The sequence below is a fragment of the Phyllostomus hastatus genome, unplaced genomic scaffold (assembly GCF_019186645.2).
Source record: "Phyllostomus hastatus isolate PE091 unplaced genomic scaffold, TTU_PhHast_1.1 phas_contig_113, whole genome shotgun sequence".
Lineage (NCBI taxonomy): Eukaryota > Metazoa > Chordata > Mammalia > Chiroptera > Phyllostomidae > Phyllostomus > Phyllostomus hastatus.
In genome coordinates, this window is record NW_025333530.1 from 12,985,872 (window position 1) to 13,006,768 (window position 20,897).

Here is a 20,897-nt window from a genome sequence, read left to right on the forward strand (position 1 = left end):
ATCTTGAGTACCCAAATACCCTTTTGTCTTCTCTAAGAAAGGTTCAGATCTTTGCTTATCTCTGACAAAAGGACAGATGATAAGTGGATGGGACAGAGCTAAGGAAGAATAAGAAACTCTCATAAGAGTTAGTGAGCAATGGCTATACACCCTCTGCCCCCTGCCCCAATGTTACTTGTCCTGAATCTGGTCACTGGGGTCACTGCCCACCTGGATATTGACTGGTGCTTGAAACGCCATGGCTCGAGGCATGCTAGGAGGTGCTCCGACACGCAGGGTTTTATGTCTCTTATGTCGATCACATAGTAGACTGTAGATTGCACTATAGTGATCGTAGGCATCTGATCTTAATGACTACCAACAGAAAAGAGAAGAGTAAAAAACCCTGGTGAAATAGCATGTCAATGACCAAACCTTTCCAACAGTAACAGTAGAAGACCAAAGCACCTTCTTTCCAAGGCCCAGAAAGGAGTAAGAAGAAGAACAGGAGGAAAACAAAAAAGACTCAAGTTCCTGATGGTTGGCAGATGGGAGGGGGGTTGGGGGAATGGGTGAAAAAAGTGAAGAGATTAAGAAGTACAAATTGGCAATTACAGAATAGTCATGGGGATATAAAATAAAGATAGACAATACAGTCAATAATAACTATGTATGGTGTCAGATGGGTACTAGACTTACTGGGGTGATCACTTTTTAAGTTATATAAATGCCTAATCGCTATGTTGTACACCTGAAACTAATACAGTGTTATATGTCAACTATAATTGAAAAATTAAAAAATTACTTAAATAAAAAAGCCTCAAGATCCCAGAAAGGAGAAAAAATGAGAAAAGGCTGAACTGAGGGAGTAGACATCTCACTTTGTTGTCCAATCCTTTAGAGATACCTGTAGTGTCCGCTCTTTGTCCAGTCCCATGTCTTCCATGGCCAAGAGGACATCCTCATTCAAAGAATCTGTTTGTCTTTCTTCCTTCAGCTGTTGGCATTCAGCTATTAGCTGTAACATTAAAAAAAAAAAAAAAAAGGTAAGCTATCAAATCCCCACTCAGCCATATTAACACAACATATCACCTATGTATATCATCACATATCAAGCTATTCCCTGTCCCCTAGCTTGGGATGTTTTTGGCCTCAGACAAAGCCTAAGCTACAAAGCCCTGGATACTCAGCTGTGAAAAGACAAGATTCTAATTTTCCTGAGCAACTCTGGGGTACTAAAGATAGCCATAATAGTTTAAATAAAGGTATGCTATAGGAGCCATTGAATAGGCGTACTAAGTAAGAGGAAGGAGATGTCCGCACAGTAGGTAAGCTGCAGAATTGTGGGCTATACTGTCTCAAAAGCCAGGAAGAGACTGATTTGGGGATAAGGAGTAGGAAACCGGTATCGCTATTCTCCAACAGCTCTGCTGGTTTACAATTCCTACTTTCACTCCTTGCTTAAGTATTACACAAGAGTTTGTTTGCACTGCTACCTTTTCATGTCCTGGCCTGATTACAATTTCATGCCAAAAAGATTGCAGTTGTTCTGAGAACAGTTCCCTAAAGCTCCCTGCTCACCCTGTCAAAGTTGGGATCAGTGTCCCCCAGCTTCATCCACTTGTGCTTGCAGATCTGCTCCATGGAGAGGCGCTTACTCGGGTCCAACACCAGCATGTGACGGATCAAGTGCTCACATTCTGCAATAGACAAAGAGCCCTCCATTCATCTTGGGGAGGGAGATACCACTGGTGCCTCTAGTAAAGCAAAGTGAGCAGAGAGATTTTGTAACTCCTTGCTTCTCATCTGTCTCGTCTGCTCCTTGGTCTTTACCTATGTCATTGCTTACTTCAGAAGGGACTGGACAAAGGCAGAATAGGTGGAGAAAAGAGAAATTCAAATCTGCTTGTCTCATTAATACCTTTACTAACAGTCTGATTAGAAAAAATTTGGGGATAATCCATACACTTCATTTATTTATATTACACATGGCCCAATTTAACACAATTGATGAAGAGTTGAATGTCCTTGAAAGAGACTGAGTATCTTATAAGGGCCTCAAAATAGTGAGTTCATTCCTCCTCACTGTATTACTATGTGTACACTAATACTTTTAGCTTAGGTGACCAAAAGTTCTTTTCAAAACTCAGGGATTAAAATTTGTAATGGTTCAAGGTCAGGGGAAATGGGCACAGGCACAAGATGCCTCCCTACCACACACTGAGACTCTTTGACAGCCCTATTTACCCTATTTATAATTTTCTCAATGTTGTTTGAACATTCACAGGTGCTCTGAGCTAGAGCCAGATCAATAGATATTTCCCTCTAGGAGCTCATACTACATAATATATTGCTGAAAGGATAATGGATTCAAAGTTAAGCAGCTTATATTTTGATTTAAAAACAACCTCTAAGTTTTTTTTTTGTAAATTGAAGGTATTGAGGATGGTATGAGAGTAGTGCTCGTGATAAAGGTGGTGGTGGTGGTGATGATAAAAACAGCATTATTAACACTCTTCTGAGCACTTTACAATTATGATTACTTCAATTAATCCTCACAGCAATCCTAGAAGAAGGGTGCTATCATCATTCCCATTTCAGAGATGGTAAAAATTAGGCACAGAGAAGTTAAAAAACTTGCCCAAGGTCACATGGTAAGTCAGATTTCAAATGAGACATTCTGACTCTTTGGTGCTCTTAACCACATGCTATACTGCCTCTGTAATGCAGTGCCGTCAACAGGATCCAAACTTCTGAACCGTTCTTGCAACATCTTTATCCAAGCCACTATCATCTGTCACTTAGACTATTTGCAAAAGTCTCCTAAATTGGTTTCCTGCTTCTACTCTTGCTCCATAGAGAAGCAGAGGGGCTATTTCTAAAACATAAATCTGAGCATATTCCTACCTTGCCTACGATTCTCCAAACGTCCCATAACCCTCGGAATAAACTTCAGAGTCCTTGGCCTATAGTCCCAAGCCTCTGTCTCTGACCTCATCTCCTGCCACTCTCCCCTTGGCTCGCTGAGCTCCATCTAGTTGTACTGGCATTCTTCCTAGCCTGTGCACATGCTTAACACACTCCTTTTACACTTACTGTCTGCTTTAGTTGCAATGGCTACTCCTCTGACCTTCATATGGTTGGCTCCTTATCAATCAGGTAACAGCTTAAATGTTACTTCCTGAGAAAGCTCTTCCCTGACCACCTAAAGTAGGCCACCAGTCACTCTCTTTTACATCACACACTGGTTTTCTTAACACTAATATGTCTTTGTGAAATTATTTATTTATTTACTTGTTTATCATCTAACTCTCCAACCACAATGTAAGGTCTGTCTTTCCTACTGCTATTTCCAGTACCAAACCTCCAATGCCAAAGATGGTCATTGTACTTATAGAGACTGAATCAGTATCTACTGAATATATGAACAAATATTTATTGAACATTTACTCTAACCAAACAAGATTGTATTTGTGAAAATGCTTTTTAAAATGATAAAATTCTAAAAGATATAGGTTTAAAATTTTGTTTCTATTTCATTACAGCTGTCCTCAAAATAAAACTGGGCAGTAATAACAAATTATTGCTAATTTAAAAAAACTCTTTATATACAAGGCACTGTGATCTCTAACTTTATTTCATTTCATCCTCACAACTTTAAACTAGAGACTATTATCAGCACCATTTATAAAACAAGAATACAAGTTAACAAACTCAACATTGCAAAGTAATTGCAGAGCTGGGACTTGAGAGCTATGCTTATCTATCCTGTTATACCTCTTCACATGGATATAAATTCTGCCTGATCCGTTTTTCCAGAGTGAATTCAACTGTGAATTCAATTGCAATGCCACAATTTCCGCACCATTTGGCAAACACTATTCTATATTGTCATCTTGAAGGGAATACTGAGCGTAATTAAGGCAAATTACTCTTAATTTTTAATTTATTCTGACTTAGGAAACACAATAAAGTCCCAATATTAAAATGATTTTTAGAAGGCATTAATTTGGTCTTGCTTTATGACTAAACGTATATTCAAACGCAGCACAGATCTTAAAGCCTGAAGTTGCTACATCCCTTAAAAACAGAGGAAATGCTATCTAAACATTAAGCTTCTATTAAAATTATGTTTCCAGAGTAGCAAGAACAGACCCCACAATTGTAGCATCTGAAGACATTATAAGTATCACTGACACACTCCTTTATGGTCTGCAATTACTTCAGGAAAAAACGTTCTCAATTTAGAAAGTTACTAAAGCTCAAGACCCCTGTGTAGGTAGCAGGCCTGGGCCTGATTCCAAAGATGTGGAATTGTCATTAGGGCCTCTAGATGGCACTCTTCTGTTTTCTTTTGGTTTCCATACATCCTTAGTGTGGAAAGGCCCTATTAGTCCTGATTCAAATGAGCAAGGTTGTATGACATTCAGTCACAGGCTTGATTTAAAACAGAGATTAACAACAATTTCCTTAAATACAAAGTAAATCAATACTATCATAATATGTTATTAGAAAACATATCTAGTTCAATTTCAGGATCTTGAAACTTCTATCTAGCCATTTGTAACCATTTTTTAACTCTCAGATGCCTTGAAAAATCTCCAGAAAAATGCAAACAAGAATTTATACACACAAATTTGCATGCAACTGTAGGCTGTTTAAGGAGCCCACAAAGCATGCCATGGAAATCCTAGGTGTTTTATGGATCCCAGCTTAAGAACTCCTGGAGCAGTGTCAATACCTGAAGACAGCAGCTTTTATCTTGTGTGCCCTCCATAATTTCTAGCAGACAAAGGAACAGAAGTCTTCATATGTTGCGAAGATGGTAAAATATGACAAAATATAGAAAAGCAGAGTACTATCAACTTGTACTTCTTAAGTGTCATATATAGCACATGAAATTAAATTCAAACTGGATTTGAAAACACCATTATACATAAAATGAAACGGGGAGAAAACAAAGGGAATAAAATGCTCTCAGATCTAACAGATTCAACCACAGAACAGTCAATTCAAATGAGTAGAAAGAAGACAGGGCTTCAGATTAACTGTTCCAGATACCAAGAAGTACTCTATTTTAATGTCAAACATGGCTCTATCATTTGTTCCCGGCCCAAAGGCAGTCTTTGATGATGAAAGAAACTGAAGCAAAGCACTTTGGGCAATGCTGGAATCTGCTGCTCTGCCCTTCACGGGCAGCTTCCATTTGCTTTGTGTGAGACACCAAGAGGCCTCTGTTCTGGGTAGAGAACATCACTGTGGGCCTGTGAAGCTTGATCCAACAACAGCACATTAACTAGAGGATGCACACAGCTCAGGCCCTGCCTCATGGTGCTGAAAGACATCTGAATGACTGTGGTAAGAGATGCTGTGTGGGCAGGGTCCTAAAATGGGAACTGAGATTGCCAGTGTAATTCCATCTACGAAGGCCACGTCTTTAGCATCTTTTTTTTCTTTTCTGATTTTGATTAAATAACTTTTTCTAAGAGGCTGATAGTATTTGGACTCAGGGGTAAAAAATAAAGGCTATGGAAGGGGGATTAAAAACCAACTTCAAATTCACCAAAGACAGAAGTTTTGTCTCTAGTTTCCAGGCTAGAAGAAATAGAATAACTTAAAAATTTCTTAACTAAAACTTTAAAAACATGCTCCTTGAAGAAAGGTTAAAGGCAATGAGGCTGATTTTTCTTGGAAGAGAAAAGGTGCAGGCAGGAAGGAGAATACTGGTTGTTCAAGTATCTGAAAGAGTTTTAAAAGACTAAGTGGATTCATACTGTGCTGCTGCTCCAGGGGCCTGCATTTGGAATAATTAGGAAGTAACAAGTTCAATTTAGGAAAAATCTAATTATTAGAGTTGATCCAAATTACTAGGCCAGGATCCTAAGGAATGAGTGGGGCCTCTTAAGGAAGGAGGGGATAGCCAACTGAGCAGGGCCACATCTGGAGCACAGCTAATTTTATCCACTTTATAGATTAGTGTTCTGAACAAGATTTCACATAAAAAATTGAGTCCAGGAATAACTGGATAGAATGAACTCCTTGGTCCCCTCCAACTCTAAACCATGTGAAAAAGGAATGACTTGTCCTATGAAATAGTGCACTTATTATCGCTAGGAATGTCTAATCAGAGGCTGGCATTTGTCACCGGTAGGGCTACTAGCAGTAGGTGTGAGGGAAAACTGGGAGTCCTTAAAGGAGGGAGACTGTTTCACTGTGTCGCAGATCCCACGGTGCCTCTTATGACACCTGATACGTAAAAGGCCCTCAATAATGCCAGGTAAAAGAAATACTGGACTGGATGACTGCCACAATTCCTTCCAATAACTTTAGTAATCAGATTCTATGAATCCACAATTTAATAAGTATTCCCCATGCTTCACATTAGAAAAACCAGACAACTGCCATTTTACAGAAGATTGAGATGTAGCATTGTTTTAGTACAAAAGCCTGGATCAGATGATTTCCAAGGCTCTCTATTGTAGCTTTAGAATTCTTTGTCTCACACAGGGTACTTCCTTGCTAATCTTTTCTCAGGCTATACAGAATAATCTATAAATCAGGTTGCCAGTTGAGGAGACATCTGTATGTAGGCATAGCCATAACATCAAGGTTATGATATAACAAACCAAAACAACTCCTGGCAGGAAATTCTCCATAAATTCTGTGGATTTAACCATATCTTTAGCATGTTAAGAGAGTAAGAGTGAAACACACAGAAAAGAATAAAAAGCAACATAGGGAAGGAGGGAATGAAAGATTAAAAGAATAATTCTTCAAAAATATTGTTTAATAATAATTATTAATATTTATTAAGCACTGATATGCTAGACAGAGTGCTAAACTCTTTAAGTTCAGTAAACATTTAACTCTTACACCAACTGCTATAATATATTAAACCAATTTTATAGAAAAAGAAATTTAAAAATCAGAGAAGTGAAGAAACTTGACTAGATAATAAGAGGCAAAACCAGGATACAAATTCTGGTCAGTCTTACTTCAAAGCCAGAGTTCTTCACCCACACAGTAGCTAAAACAAATAATTATTGATGTTGTGAGTAGCAGTCAGCATATCTTAATAAAAACAAACTGATTTCACTCATTTTCTGACAGATTAAATGCCAGGTAATCTGCACAGGTTTCATCACGACAGAGTCACCTACCAACCAAATTCATAAAAATAGCCCAGGTAAATTCATGGTCAGAAGACTGTGAACTAGTTGGATTAAAATGAATCAAGAAGGCAGGAACAAAATGGTGAGGATTAAATGCACTACAGAATAGAGAACTTAGTTTTATACTGTTTGTTGCATGGTGATCAAGATTGTGATGGAAGGTTAGAAACAATAGGCTTCGCCAATCAAGGAATCATGGACAAGGAGAAGAGGTAACTGAAATTTAGGGAACTGGATCATGAGAATCTTCAGGCTGATTCTATAATGATGGGAATGCCAACTATCCTTTAAACCCTTCATGTGATGCCAAAGTATAGGACATGGCAAAGCAGTCATTTTCAGCAATATGGGCAGAGGAGTGGTCTGAAAGAAATTGAGTCATAGGTTCTTTCTGACCACAGAACACTGCTGGGGAAACAGAAGACATCTGTGTGCCAGCAGACATGGGAAGAATGCAAGGAAGAAGCAATTACCCTGGAAATTCGTGTTTCTTGCAGGCACTTGGAAGAAGGGTATGATCTGGTTTCTCATGTACTAATTCTAGTAAGTACTAGGTGATCAAAGGTAATTCCAAAGCACTTAGCCCAAGAGAGTTGTTCACTTTCAATAATTTAAAGAAAATTCTTTTTTTTTTTTTAAGATTTTATTCATCCATTTTTAGAGAGGGAAGGGAGGGAGAAAGAGAGAGAGAAACGTCAATGTGTGGTTGCTGGGTGCCGTGGCCTGCAACTCAGGTATGTCCCCTGACTGGGAATTGAACCTGCGACACTTTGGTTCGCAGCCAGCGCTCAATCCACTGAGCTACGCCAGCCAGGGCTAAGAAAATTCTTAACAATGTTTAATTCTCCAGAGCAATTCAAATTTCAAAGAGGGCTCTATTTTTTTCTCAACTCTCAAAATCCAAAAAGGAAACAAAAACAAACTGGTCATTAAATCTCTAAAACATGTTCTCCTGGAAAATGAATAATTTTTTTTTTTTAAAGTTAAATGGCACTGAAGTATTAAGTGTCTCAGAACAAGCATACTGCCTGATTCTGTTATCCATTCATTTGGTCCAGCTCTAGTACCAACCAATCTTGGGGAGAAAGTAATGTTAGTCTAGCAAACAGAATGAGATTGATACATGGTTTCCAATGAGAGTCTCTGGAAGAAGCAACATAGCTTTTGTTAAGAGTCTGTGCCCTTACTTTATGTGTTCTAGATTTACAAATGTTTGTGATCCAGAATTCCTCTTTAATAACTATCTTGCCTTTACTAAAAAAGAGAAACCATGCACAAAACATGCTGTTTTTAATGAAAAGAAAATCCGTCATCATGTTCTGATCCTGTCAAAAACATGATTAAAACAGTGTGACTACCTTGCTATGCCGTGATCCCCACAGAAATAATTTTAAAGTAAATCATTAAGAAATAGTGTTTCTGCCAAGATACCTTCTTTTGGTAAGAAGCTGACCAGAGTTAGAATCCTTACTCTGCTTGTAGATTAAGCCCTTGAAATGCTGTTTTTTAATATTCCCAAGGAAATCCTGTCATTGTCAGCTGTCAGCTGAGGTCAAACTTATTTTACATAGTGACTATTTTAAAATCTAAACAATGCAGACAAATGGTCTTGAAATAAGATATTTCTATGTATAAATAACATACACTGAATGTGCTATCCTACAGATTAATTTGGAGAGTGCATAAATGTTAAAAAAATATACAAAGTACAGTTTTTGTTGTTGCTGCAATGAAATTTTGTTATATTGGATGCTATTAGAATGATGGTCCTATAGGGATTGGAAGATTTTTACTAAATAAATTAAATTTTGATACATTACGGTCACAATAGAACTGTATAAGCATTTCTAACTTACAAGAGACTTTATTTGCAGTAATAGTCAATACCACAGCTTTACCCAGCTACAGAAAATACATAATCTTGGAATTAATTTTAATAAAGCTTAATCTATAATAGTGTTGCTTATAATAAGACATGACTCAGAAAATAAGCACTGAGATCAGTTTCTCTAACACAATGGCACTGAGGAATAACATGCCTTATTTTGAAACTATATGCTTTCAGTACTTTTGGGAAAAGAAAAATGGGAGTCCTAGGAATGAAGTATTCAGTGAAATTCCTGGAAGGATAATCAGACAGCAAGAGATCAGACAAGAAAGTGGAGAGTTCTTAATTTAAATACAAATCCCAACACCACTGTTTTCTGCAGATTATTATCTGACTGTTCTGGAATAGAAATAAAGTTCCTTATTACTACATCCTGTGAGACATTTTCTGTGGCTGAACCCAGAGGCCAAAGGGAGATGGCCTGGCACATTTTAGCAAGTAAAGATGGAGCTGATAAGAAAAGCCTCTCTTATGAATCAATACATAGACTGAAAGGCTTTCTCTTTGGTTTTAATAGTTTATCAACCTGAGACAGACTGAAGAGAAAACAAATGTTTGACTCATGTATCTCCGTTTATTAGAAAACAACACCTATTTCTTGAACTTTCCTTATTTTCAACAGTTTTTCTAGGTAGCTGTGATGCTGCCAAAATTAAGATTCAGAATTAGGAGATGCTGGCTTACAGGCTAGTGATGCCAACATTTACCTCTGGCCTGAGCTACAAGGCTGACTAATTTACAGTTTTATTTTTAAAAATAAAAGTCTTGCTTATAATATCATGTCATTATTCAGGTATATTTTTAAGTCAGTATCAATCATTATGAAACAAAATTCTGGCTGGGTTTTACTTGATACCAACTCTTTTTTCAATAAATAATCCAGGTATAAATGGGCAAAATATCTATTCCAGGATTCTCTTGATACCTGGAATAATTTGGCAGATATGGATTTATTTAAAATTAAATTATAAGGAAAGACAGTTTCTGAAAGCACACTATCAGGATTCAATTCTCACCTTTGCCACTTATTAGTTTTGTGATTCTGTGTATGTTATTTAACCTTACCATGCCTCAATTATCTTGTCTATCACATGACAACAGTAGCCTACCTCATAGGGTTGTTTTGGATATTAAATAAGTTAATGTAACAGTCTCTGGTATATAGAAAGTGTTCAATGAATGTGAACTACTATCTAAAACTCTTAGAGTCCTTTCACTTACAGCTTCTTCCTTCTCTCTATGTAGTTAGAAGACAGTTTGCTTGAAAAGGATAATAATAAACAGGTCAGTACCAATATTTACCCACTGGTTTTCTGTAGGTAAAATCATGGAGATGGTCAGGAATGCCGGCCTAACTCTGAACTACACAGATCTAGCCTTTTTGCCAACATCATTTGTGGTTTCTCCCAATTCCCTAACTTGAAAGCCCTACACAAATTTTCTCCCTTGTGGCACAGTAGGTCTCAAAAAGGTACGAAAGAAATGCTTTGAGGACTCTGAGCCCCTTATGATAGAGACTGATGGGTGAGCTACTTATTTTAACCTCCTATTCCATTTCCACTAAACAAAATACTTTTAGCCAAGCAAGATTCTTCGAGGTTCTTGATGAGTAAGCCAATCAGAGCAGAGTTGTTTGAGTCTAAGTAGAAGCTTTCTGGCAGGAGCTGCATAGTACATTTTCCATCAGAAGCATTATGTAAGTCTAGGTCTTCCATTCCCAGTAATAAAATGTTTATGCAGTATTACAATTAATTAAGTCACAATAAAGTCTGATCAATAAGGACTCAAATATATTGTCCCACAAGAGATCTCTAAGCACTTGCTGTCATTGCAATTTTTTTCACTGTAAATTAATGTTCCGTCAGTTAAATTAATGACTGATGTTACTACATTCTCTAGCAGTTAGTATGCATGGTAAACAAGACAAATTAGGCTTTGAGAAGTAGGTATCTGATGATTTTTAAATATATATTTATTAATAGTAAACTTCTGGTCAAGATGGCAATGTAGGTAAATGTGTTACTCACCTCATCCCACAAAAAACATCAAAATTACTACTAAATTACAGAACCACCATCATTCAGAACCAGCTAAAATTTAGCTGAACAGAAGTCCTACAACTAAGGATATAAAGAAGTAGTCACATGGAGATGGGTAGGAGGGTTGGAAACACAACACAGGCTGGTCCCACACCCACATGTGGCAGATAAAAATTGGGAGGGATATCTGGCTGCAGAGGTCCCAAATGAGGAGCGAGGGTCACAGCCCCACACCAGGCCCCCCGGCCCAGGGGTCAGGTACTAGAAAGAGAAGTCCTAATAACGTGTGGCTATAAAAACCAGCAGAGATTGTAGCTGAGGGAGATAGAGGGCTTCCGGATCTTTTTCCTCTTAAAGGGCCTGCACACGGACTTACTGAACTTACTTCCCTCTGAGTTCCAGCACTGGGGCAGCAACTCAAAAGGTGACAGAGACATAAGGGGAGAAACTAAATTGTGTGGCATCAGGGAGAAGGCCAGGGGAAGAGTTTTCTCCCAGACAAAAGTGCTGGCAGGGACCACTTGTTCCTTTGATGAGCCCTCCCCCTAGAGTCCATATGCTGGTGCCACATCTGAGTTTCCATTAACCTGGCTCACACTGTTCCCCTGCCCTGGGGATTCCTTGAGGCCCCCGCCCCATCCAACTTGCAGCCCCACCCATCATTTCTGTGGCTTTTCCATATGAATGGCTTGTGTTGGCTCATGCTTCAGCCTTTCCTAAAATAGCCAAAACAAGCAGAATCCAACCTCAGCATGCCCTGTATCTCTTGCTAAGTGATCTGAGACCTAGCACTAGCATCAATAGCCTTGGTTCACAGCTTGGCCTCACTGGGACACCTTCAACCCCAGCACAAGAAGCAGCCACCTGTAGATTGCCCTGTAGCTCATGCTAGTGGCCACTGGCAGAATACAAGTGGTAGCTGACCTTGCCCTGCACCTTCCAGGAGACCCCAGAGCCAGCACACCCAGTGGACAGCTTCAGACCACATTTAAGCATGACCTAACCACCTCCACAAGCAACACACTCAAAGGGTGGAATAAGCAGGCACCAGAGCCCCACTGAAGTAAGTTTTGCTCTCTGGGGTGGGTGCCTGTACAGCTGATGCTCCATGGTTGTTGGAGACTGTGCTACTAGACTCTATAGAACACCTAAACATTAGGCCACTCTACAAGCCTGAAAGACGTAGAAGAGCTACCTAATACACAGAAACAAATACAGTGAGGCTGCCAAAATGAGGAAACAAAGTATGTCCCAAATGAAAGAACAGAACAAATCTCCAGAAAAAGAACTAAGTAAAATGGTGACAAGCAATCTACTAGATGCAAAGTTCAAAACATTGATTATTAGGATGATCAGTGAATTTAGGGGAAGACAGGAGAACTTAGAACTTCAACAGAGAGATAGGAAACACAAAAACAAACCAATCAGAAATGCAGAATACATGAACTGAAATAAAGAATACCTTACAGGAAATCAAAAGGGGAATAAATGAAGCTGAGGATCAAATCAAAGATTTGGAAAGTAAGGAAGCAAAAAACAGAGCAGCAAAAAGAAGAAAGAACTTCCCCCGCCCCGAAAAAAAAAGAGAGAGAATATTGTAAGGAGCCTCTGAAACAATATCAAGCATACAACATTTGAATCATGGGGGTAATGAAAAGAAAAGCAAGAGCAAAAAACTGAAAACCTAGTTGAAAAAAAAAATGAGAGAAAACTTCCTTAACTTCATGAAGGAAATAGACACACAAGTCCAGGAAGCAGAGTCCCAAACAAGATAAACCCAAAGAAGCCCACACCAAGACATATCAAATTAAATGCAAAACCTTAGGTCTGGCCGGGTTGCTCAGTTGGTTGGAGTGCACTGTCCCATAAACCAAAAGGTTGCAGGTTCGATCATTGGTTGGGGCACATAAGGGAGAAAACTGATCAATGTTTCTCTGTCACATCCGTGTTTCTATCTCCCTTCCTCCTTCCTTAAAAAAAAAAAATCAATAAACATATCTTCCGATAAGGATTAAAAAAACAGGCAAAAGTTTAAAGACAAGAGAAAATTTTAAAAGCAGCTAACTACAAGGGAACTCCCGTAAGACTGTCAGCTGATTTCTCAAAAGAAACTTTGCAGGCCACAAGGGAGTGGCAAGAAAAATTCAAAGTGATGAAAAGCAAAGACCTATATCTAACATTACTCTACCCAGCAAAGCTATCATGTTTTATAGGCAGTCATTCTTCAGTCTGATGATCACAGAAACACAACCTTCATGAGTTGTTTGGTTAAATTACTAATTACCTTTATAAAATCAGTTACCTTACATTTTCTGGTCCAAGGTTGAAAGTGTAGATACTTTAAAATTTGCACATTTGAATTCATTTGCTGGCTGGAATGGTTGAATCTCTCTACCTCTAGTTTGAATATACCCTTTCAGTTATAATTAAATTTTAAAAATCTGATGATTTCTGGACATTTTCAGAGGCTTGATAATGGTGGTGTTGGTGAAAATAAGAAAAAAATTACAGTAAAATCCTGTCTGGTGACCCAGAGGTCACCATGACTTGGGGCACAAATAACTGTGGGAAACAGTTTTTGTGATGAAAAGTCAGCCTTTCAATACTTCTGTTACTATCACAAATATATGATAAAAATTAAGACTGTCTGACTGGAACATGAAACAACTCATGTCTTTATTAGTAACATCATAGAATAGTTACATTAATGTGCTGTTAGGAAACAGTATGTTGATTTTTAAAAGATTTTTAATGTTTTGATTTATAGCTGTTACCAGTTTTTCTTTTTTGTATGTTTAATGATTTTAGAGAGGGAAGGAGAGAGGGAGAGAGACAGACAGAGAGAGACAGACAGAGACATGTCGGTTGGTTGCCTCCCATACACACCCCAAATGGGACTGAACCCACAACCTAGGTATGTACCCTGATTGGGAATTAAACCCACAACCTTTTGGTGTAGAAGATGATACCCCAATCAACTAAGCCACATTGGCCAGGGCTATTACCGATTTTTCATATGTGAAAACATAACTACCTCTTCTGTTGGAAAGAACATTTAAAATTAAATAAATAAAAAGAAATAGAAAGAACAAATAGAAAGAACAAAAGGACAAAGAGTTTCCCAGAAAAGAAAAAGCTAAAAGAAAAAAGAGTTCACTGCCACCTACCCACTATTATGTAAAATGTTAAATGGTCTTCTTTAAGAAAGGGAAAAAAAAGACCAAAAGATGAAAATATGAACAACAAAATGGCAATAAATACATATCTATCGACAACTGAATCTAAAAAACAAATGAACAAGTGGAACAGAAACCAATTCATAGATACAGAGAACACTCTGACAGTTGTCAGATGGGAGGGAGGTTGGGGGGATGGGTAAAAAAGGTAAAGGGATTAAGAAGTACAAATTGGATATAACAGAACAGTCATGATGATGTAAAGTAAAGCATAGGGAATATAGTCAATAGTATTCTAATAACTATGTATGGTGTCAGATGGGTGCCAAGATTTATCAGCAAGACCACTTAGTAAGTTATGTAATGTCTAATCACTGGGGTGTACACCTAAAACTAACATGATAATGTATGTCAACTGTAATTGAAAAACTTTAAAAAGATTAAAATATATTAGTAGTGAATGAGTCTGGTGCTCAAAAAATTTAAGTTGTTGGCTTCCCTTAGTGGGAGGGGGAGTCAGAGAAAGGATCTGCTAACACATGCGGTGAGGCCAAGTCTCATCTTCTGCCAACAGCTCAAAAAAAAAAGCAAGTTTCAACTTTTAATCCTTCTATAATTTAGGCTCATGGTTTTTATCTAACTGCTCTGTGGAATGCTTTGATAAATTTTATCTAAAACTATTGGGCTAGACCAAATTTATTTTACTTGAGACATGGCTGACTTTCTATGTCTCAAGCAAAGTAAGTTTAGAGTAGATCAAAAAGAAGGTCTAGTTCTTAAAACTAGAAGTCACTTAACCTAGTTATTTACATAACTACTCACATAACTAATATACATAAAACCAATTAATAATTTATATAATCAGTGAGTTACCAAACATAATAAAACAACATAAGAGTCTGATGTAAAAGTCTATAGGTGATTGATGATGATTCATTCAGTTGATCATGAAAAATTATTTACTGCGTATTTACACCATACCATACCAGGTGCTGTTAAGTTTTATGGAAGATGATGATCTGTGAAACACAGTTCTGATATAAAGGAATTAAATTCTAGGAGAGGAAGGAGGAAGACATATTCATAATTATAAAACTAGGTGGTATAAAGTCAATTCAGCCTTGAATAAATCCTCTTGTAAATTTATACTACTGTCATTCCAACTTAAAAATATGTCTTTAATTTATGTCAGGATGCCCATGAAGGGAAGTTTATCAAACAAATAAGAACCAGGCACAGAAATATCCACTAAGTGAGAGGATACTTCATTCCACACATTGCTAGCAATAAAGAGATGCTCAGAATTCTTGAACTAACTATATCCATTTGTATTGCATGGCCCCCTACACAGCTGTAGATACTGGAATTCAGGTTGGCTAGAAGAAGATAAGACTATAAGGCCTTCCCTACTTTGCCTCCCAAATGCTAATCTAGAAAACTGTACCAGTTCTGCTGGAGTTTCTAGATCCTTTTGGCAGAAAAATGGATAAACTCAGCTGAAGTCTATGACAACTGTCTGAGAAAGGGAAGGATCTTGTTATTCAGGACTTTCTTCAACCACATTACCTTCTGTAGTACAGTGATTGATAGCAGACTTAACAGGCTGGAAAGGAGCTGGCACCGGGCTCCATACAAAGAATTGATTCTAAGTCTAGAGAGGTGCAATTGTGCCAAGAAACTAGAGGTGCATGCAGAAAAAGGACTCTAAGGACAGACTCTAGGTTTCCTTTACATAAACCTGAAACTTTATGTACTTCGAAGATGCCTAAGCTAAAAAAGACCACGTTGTCTAAACTAAAACAGACAATGAATTCACCTTATAAATTTATTTTCTCCTATGCCTTATCCTTTTGACAGCATTTTTTGATGGGCTTTTGGGATTCAGGCCTACAATGTTAGGCAAGGCCCAGTGCATGTATATACCTGAGGGCAGGAGAGATCATACTGGCAACACAGCAGTCATCTGCTCTAGACTGGGTGTTTCTCATTTTCTGTACTTAATGTTACAAATTTTTTTATTCCTAGTTAAGGAATTACTTGTCTGGGACTTAGAAATGACCACATTTAGGGTAATTATGTTGGTATTTTAAACTTTCATGTTAACTTGTATCATGTTACAAATATTAGTTTTTTTCTAAGTATTTAAATGCCACAGAGTTTATTTCTAAGCACTAACAGAAAATGTGGTTGACAGCACCATTAGCTATTTTACCAGCATCTGCTACCTGAAGCCAGCTCTAGTAAGGCTTGAGTAAAAGTCTTCTGCCATGATGCAAAGGGTTAGGGGTGGAGGGTAGAGGGGACTCAAGTTGCTCACAGGAGTTACTGTGATAACTGGAAAAGCAGAGGAAGTAGCCTGTTTATCTTGTCCTTTCTACTACAGTGTGGTATAGTAGAACAAACACTGAAATGAGTACTAACTTAGTCATTTTATTGCTTGTGTGGCTTTAGGCAAGTCAACTAATTTCTTTAAACTTCAGCTTCTTTACCCTACAGAGGTTGGAGCTGATTTGAGAGATACAAACCAACTGTTTTCTTAAACATTGTTAAATATTTCGGGTTTTTAGGTTGAAGGTCATGACTAGCTTGAATGTTAATGACTTAACATTTGTCAGGTACAAACGCCTATGCACCCAATACATGTAACAATATTTAGGAGTTTATTTCTCAGATCAGCTGTGACCTCTGAGTTAAACTTCACTAGCAAAATGATAAAATAATATGTCAATACCAATTCCACAGTACAGTTATATAGCTCAAATTAGATCGAGTATAGGAAATACTGTGTCAACTCAAAAGCCATAAAGATATGTTTTTAATAATATTATTCTAATACAAGTGAACACTATGGAGGGGTTTTTTTGGTTAGCATTTTAACAAACCTATGCAGCATGCATTCATTTAACAAATATTTTTTCTTAAGGCTTAGGACAAGGCTTAACAAAAATATTAAACAAAACCAGTATCATACTACAGTCTAGAGACAGTGGGGAAGGGAGATGGGGACACAATAAATACTGTTAGGTAGTAGAAAGTGCTTTAAAAACAATAAAGCCAAGTTACGGAGAAAGGATGACAGGGATAGTCAGGAAAGGCCTCTTTGGGGGACACTTAGCCAGAAACCTCACGGAAGGCAAGGAAGCAAGTGGTGCAGATATCTGAGAGAACAGGAATGCCTGTGCTGGGCAAGTCCGAGAATCAGCAAGGATGCTTGTGTGGGTGGAGCTCTCAACCTAAGGTGAAGAGCAGTAGGAAATGGGATTAAGGGTGGGGGTGGTGCGGGTTGAGCCTCACAGGTCAGAAGTATAATGACCTTTTGAATTTATTCTAAGTGTAAATGAAAGCCACTGGAGGGTTTAAAGCTGGATTCTGTTTGCTCTCTATTTACTATTTACTGTCCTGCCACCTGCCAGACACTGCTAGGCCATAGACAACTGTAAAAACACATGTTTTATCTTTTCTTTCTCTAAGCTTACAGTCTAATGTGAAAAGATACATAATAGAAGAAATAATTACAATAAAAAGTTTGGTAAGTCCCATGATAAATGGCCAGATACCCGAGGAATGGTAGAAATTATCTAGATTCTTATTCCTATTACATCTAATTTCATATTCTAGAATACAGGAGTGGGTGAGGTGGGGTGGGGCAGGAGGAAGGAGAAGTCGCCTAGGCAGAGGGAATTATTCCAGACAATACGCCTTGTTCAGGGAACCAGACGGAGATTAAGGTGACTAGATGTACAATGGGAGTTGGGGCTGAAGAGATAGAAGTCAGATCATAGAGGTATTTCTCTGCTATTGTTTTGTTAAATTGCAGTCATGAGATTAATTTAGTAAGTTATAATAAGCATTTTTAATGTAACAGAATAAAATATATACCGTACATAGTAAAGGCAACTTTTGCTTTTTAAAAAACTTTTGTTCAATTGTGTTTGTGAGGGGTGTCCTCAGTCACTGTATAACATATATTTTTTACTATGGTCATGACCAAAAATGTTTGAAAGTTAGAGCTCTAGCCACTTTAAGGAGTGAACTTTAGCCAAAAAGCAATGATAAACTACTGAAAAGTTTAAGGTGGAAAATGATCTGATCTGATCTGTGTCATTTTTATGTTTTTATATAGGTTTATATATGTTTTAGAAACATTACTTATGCAGCAGTGTGAAGAACAGATTAGACAGGGACAAGACTGGAGTCATGAATCCATTTAGTTGCTATAATTTAATCTTAATAAGAATCACTACAGAGATGTTGTAGGGGTAGAGGGTCTATTCTACAGGACAAGGTAATAATAGATCAGCTCTAACAATGGTAAGAGAGGAGGAGAAATCACGGCTAGATTCTGCCTTGGTCCGATGGTGATGTCATTCATTAAAATAGGGAACACAAAACAGAACAAATTTGGGCGGGTAGGGGAAATTAAATTCAGTTTTGAATGTTTCCACTGATGTGAATTCAAGGCATGAAAATGAAGCTGATCAGTAGCAACTAGGTGGAGTATTTATAGTCCTCCATCCTGGAGGAGGGGACTGAGAAGGCCAGAGAGTTAACTGAGTGTTAACTGAGGACTAAACATCACAGAGATCTCTGAAGCCATGGCATTAAGTAAGATAGCTCAGAAAGATGGTGTAAATAAGAAAAGAGTTAAAGGATGAATAGAGAAAGAAGAATCTGGCAGAGAAGACTGAGGCACCCAGAGAGACAAGAGGAAAACTGGAGAATGTGGTGTCTGAGTAGCAATGAGGAAAAAAAGTGTTTCAAAAGTAAAGACTGAACAATAAGAAAACAGACAATTTCATTGAAACATGGATAAAACACTTGGATGGACACATCATCAAAGATACATTGATGGTAAATGTACATATAAAAATGCTCGTCATCATCATCCATCATTATGGAATTGCAAATAAGATAAGATATCACTACACATCTATTAAAACGGCAAAGGTCCAAAGCACTGATAACATCAAATGCTGGTAAAGGTGTGGAACACGAACTCTCACTCAGTGCTGGTGCAAATTTTGCTTTCTCAGTGAATGGGTTCACTGACTGTACTTTTATAAATATCCTCCCACCCTCCATCCCTAAACTTGCTTCCCTATTTTTGCCACTACACTTATCATTATCTGACATATTATTTATCAAGGCATTAACTCTAAGAAGGCCTAAAGTTAGTTATTCTACAATGCAATTTCCATGTGCCTATACTTTGCTGTCAACTCAAATGGACAAAGGCTCCATATGTTGTTCCTTAAAATGAAAACATGATTAAGCAAAATTAAAAATCACTTACTGCATTGTCTCTAAATGTTCTTTTCTTAATGTGCATATTAATAATGAAAAACAATGTAGATTCTGGATATGTGGTATTTCTTCCCAGTGTTAAGTTTTTCTGAAAGCTACTTATCCTACTAAGTGCTCATTTAAAAAACATTTGTGTCTAGGCCTGGCTGGTGTGACTCAGTGGATTGAGTGCCGGCCTGCAAACCAAAGGATCGCCAGTTCAATTCCCATTCAGGGAATATGCCTGGGGTGTAGGCCAGGTCCCCAGTAGGGGGTACTCAAGAGGCAACCACACACTGATGTGTCTCTCCCTCTCTTCCCCCCTCTCTAAAAATAAATAAATAAAATCTTTTTAAAAAATGTGTCTAGAGAATAAAAAGTAGGAAATGTATTCGGTTGGCCAAAAAGTCTGTTTAGTTTTTTTCCATAAAATGAAAGACACATTTTTCACTTTTACCAGTAACTTTACTGGGACATTTAAAAAAATTATTTTTAGAGAGAGGGGAAGGGAAGGAGAAAGAGGGATTGAAACATCGATGTGTGGTTGCCTCTCATGTGCCCTCTACTGGAGACCTGGCCTGCAACCCAGGCATGTGGCCTGACTGGGAATCAAACTGGTGACCTTTGGACTTGCAGGCTGGTACTCAATCCACTGAGCCATACCAGCAAGGGCTGATTTGGACATTTTCAGTATGCCAGCTCATCTCCCATGTGGTAGAATGTTGATTGTTCTCAATTAACGTCTCTATGTATTTGCTGTGAACTTGAACTGGTCTACCTGACCATGAAGCATGGTCCAGGGAGAACAAACTTCAAAAACCACTTCTCACATGTTCAATCACTCACAGTTCCTTCTCCATATACTGTGCAATTTTTTTTTCCATTTTGGTTGCATTTTTACCTTTCTTGAAGTAATGAAGCATAATATACCAAAACAGTTGCATATTTTCTTCCATCTTCAATATTAAACTGGCTACACAAAAATTCATCAATCTTGGTATAAGTTTTTAAAATGTTTTAAAAATGAAGACTTTATTGCATTTTCCCACATTTAGTCCCCTTATATCCCCTTGGCCCAGCATTCACCACACTGTTATCCATGTCCAAGAGTCCTTTTTCCTTACTTACTGCTCAATCCCTCCATCTCCTCACCTCCCCCAACTACCTGTCATCCTGCTCTCCATCTATGAGTCTGTAACCATCTTCCTTGTCAGTTCAGTTTGTTCACTAGATTCCACATGAGTGAAATCATATGGTATTCGTCTTTCTCTGACTGGCTTATGTCCCTTAGCATAATGTTTCCCAGGTCTACCCAAGCTGTCCCAAAGGATAAAATTTTCTTTTTTTAATGGCTGAGTAG

The 20,897-nt window shown here is 37.9% G+C and overlaps 1 protein-coding gene across 4 annotated transcripts in view; it reads right to left on the bottom strand.

Moving 5' to 3' along the window:
• SIK3 (SIK family kinase 3) overlaps positions 1-20,897 on the bottom strand; it is a 261,321-nt gene that overhangs the window by 34,237 nt on the left and 206,187 nt on the right. For all 4 annotated transcript variants that reach the window (XM_045837983.1, XM_045837965.1, XM_045837973.1 and 1 more), the window contains exons 7-9: positions 1,561-1,679; positions 887-997; positions 211-354 (exon numbers count right to left, since the gene is read on the bottom strand). In XM_045837983.1, the coding sequence (XP_045693939.1) occupies positions 211-354; positions 887-997; positions 1,561-1,679 (374 nt within the window). The remainder of the gene's footprint in view (positions 1-210; positions 355-886; positions 998-1,560; positions 1,680-20,897) is intronic.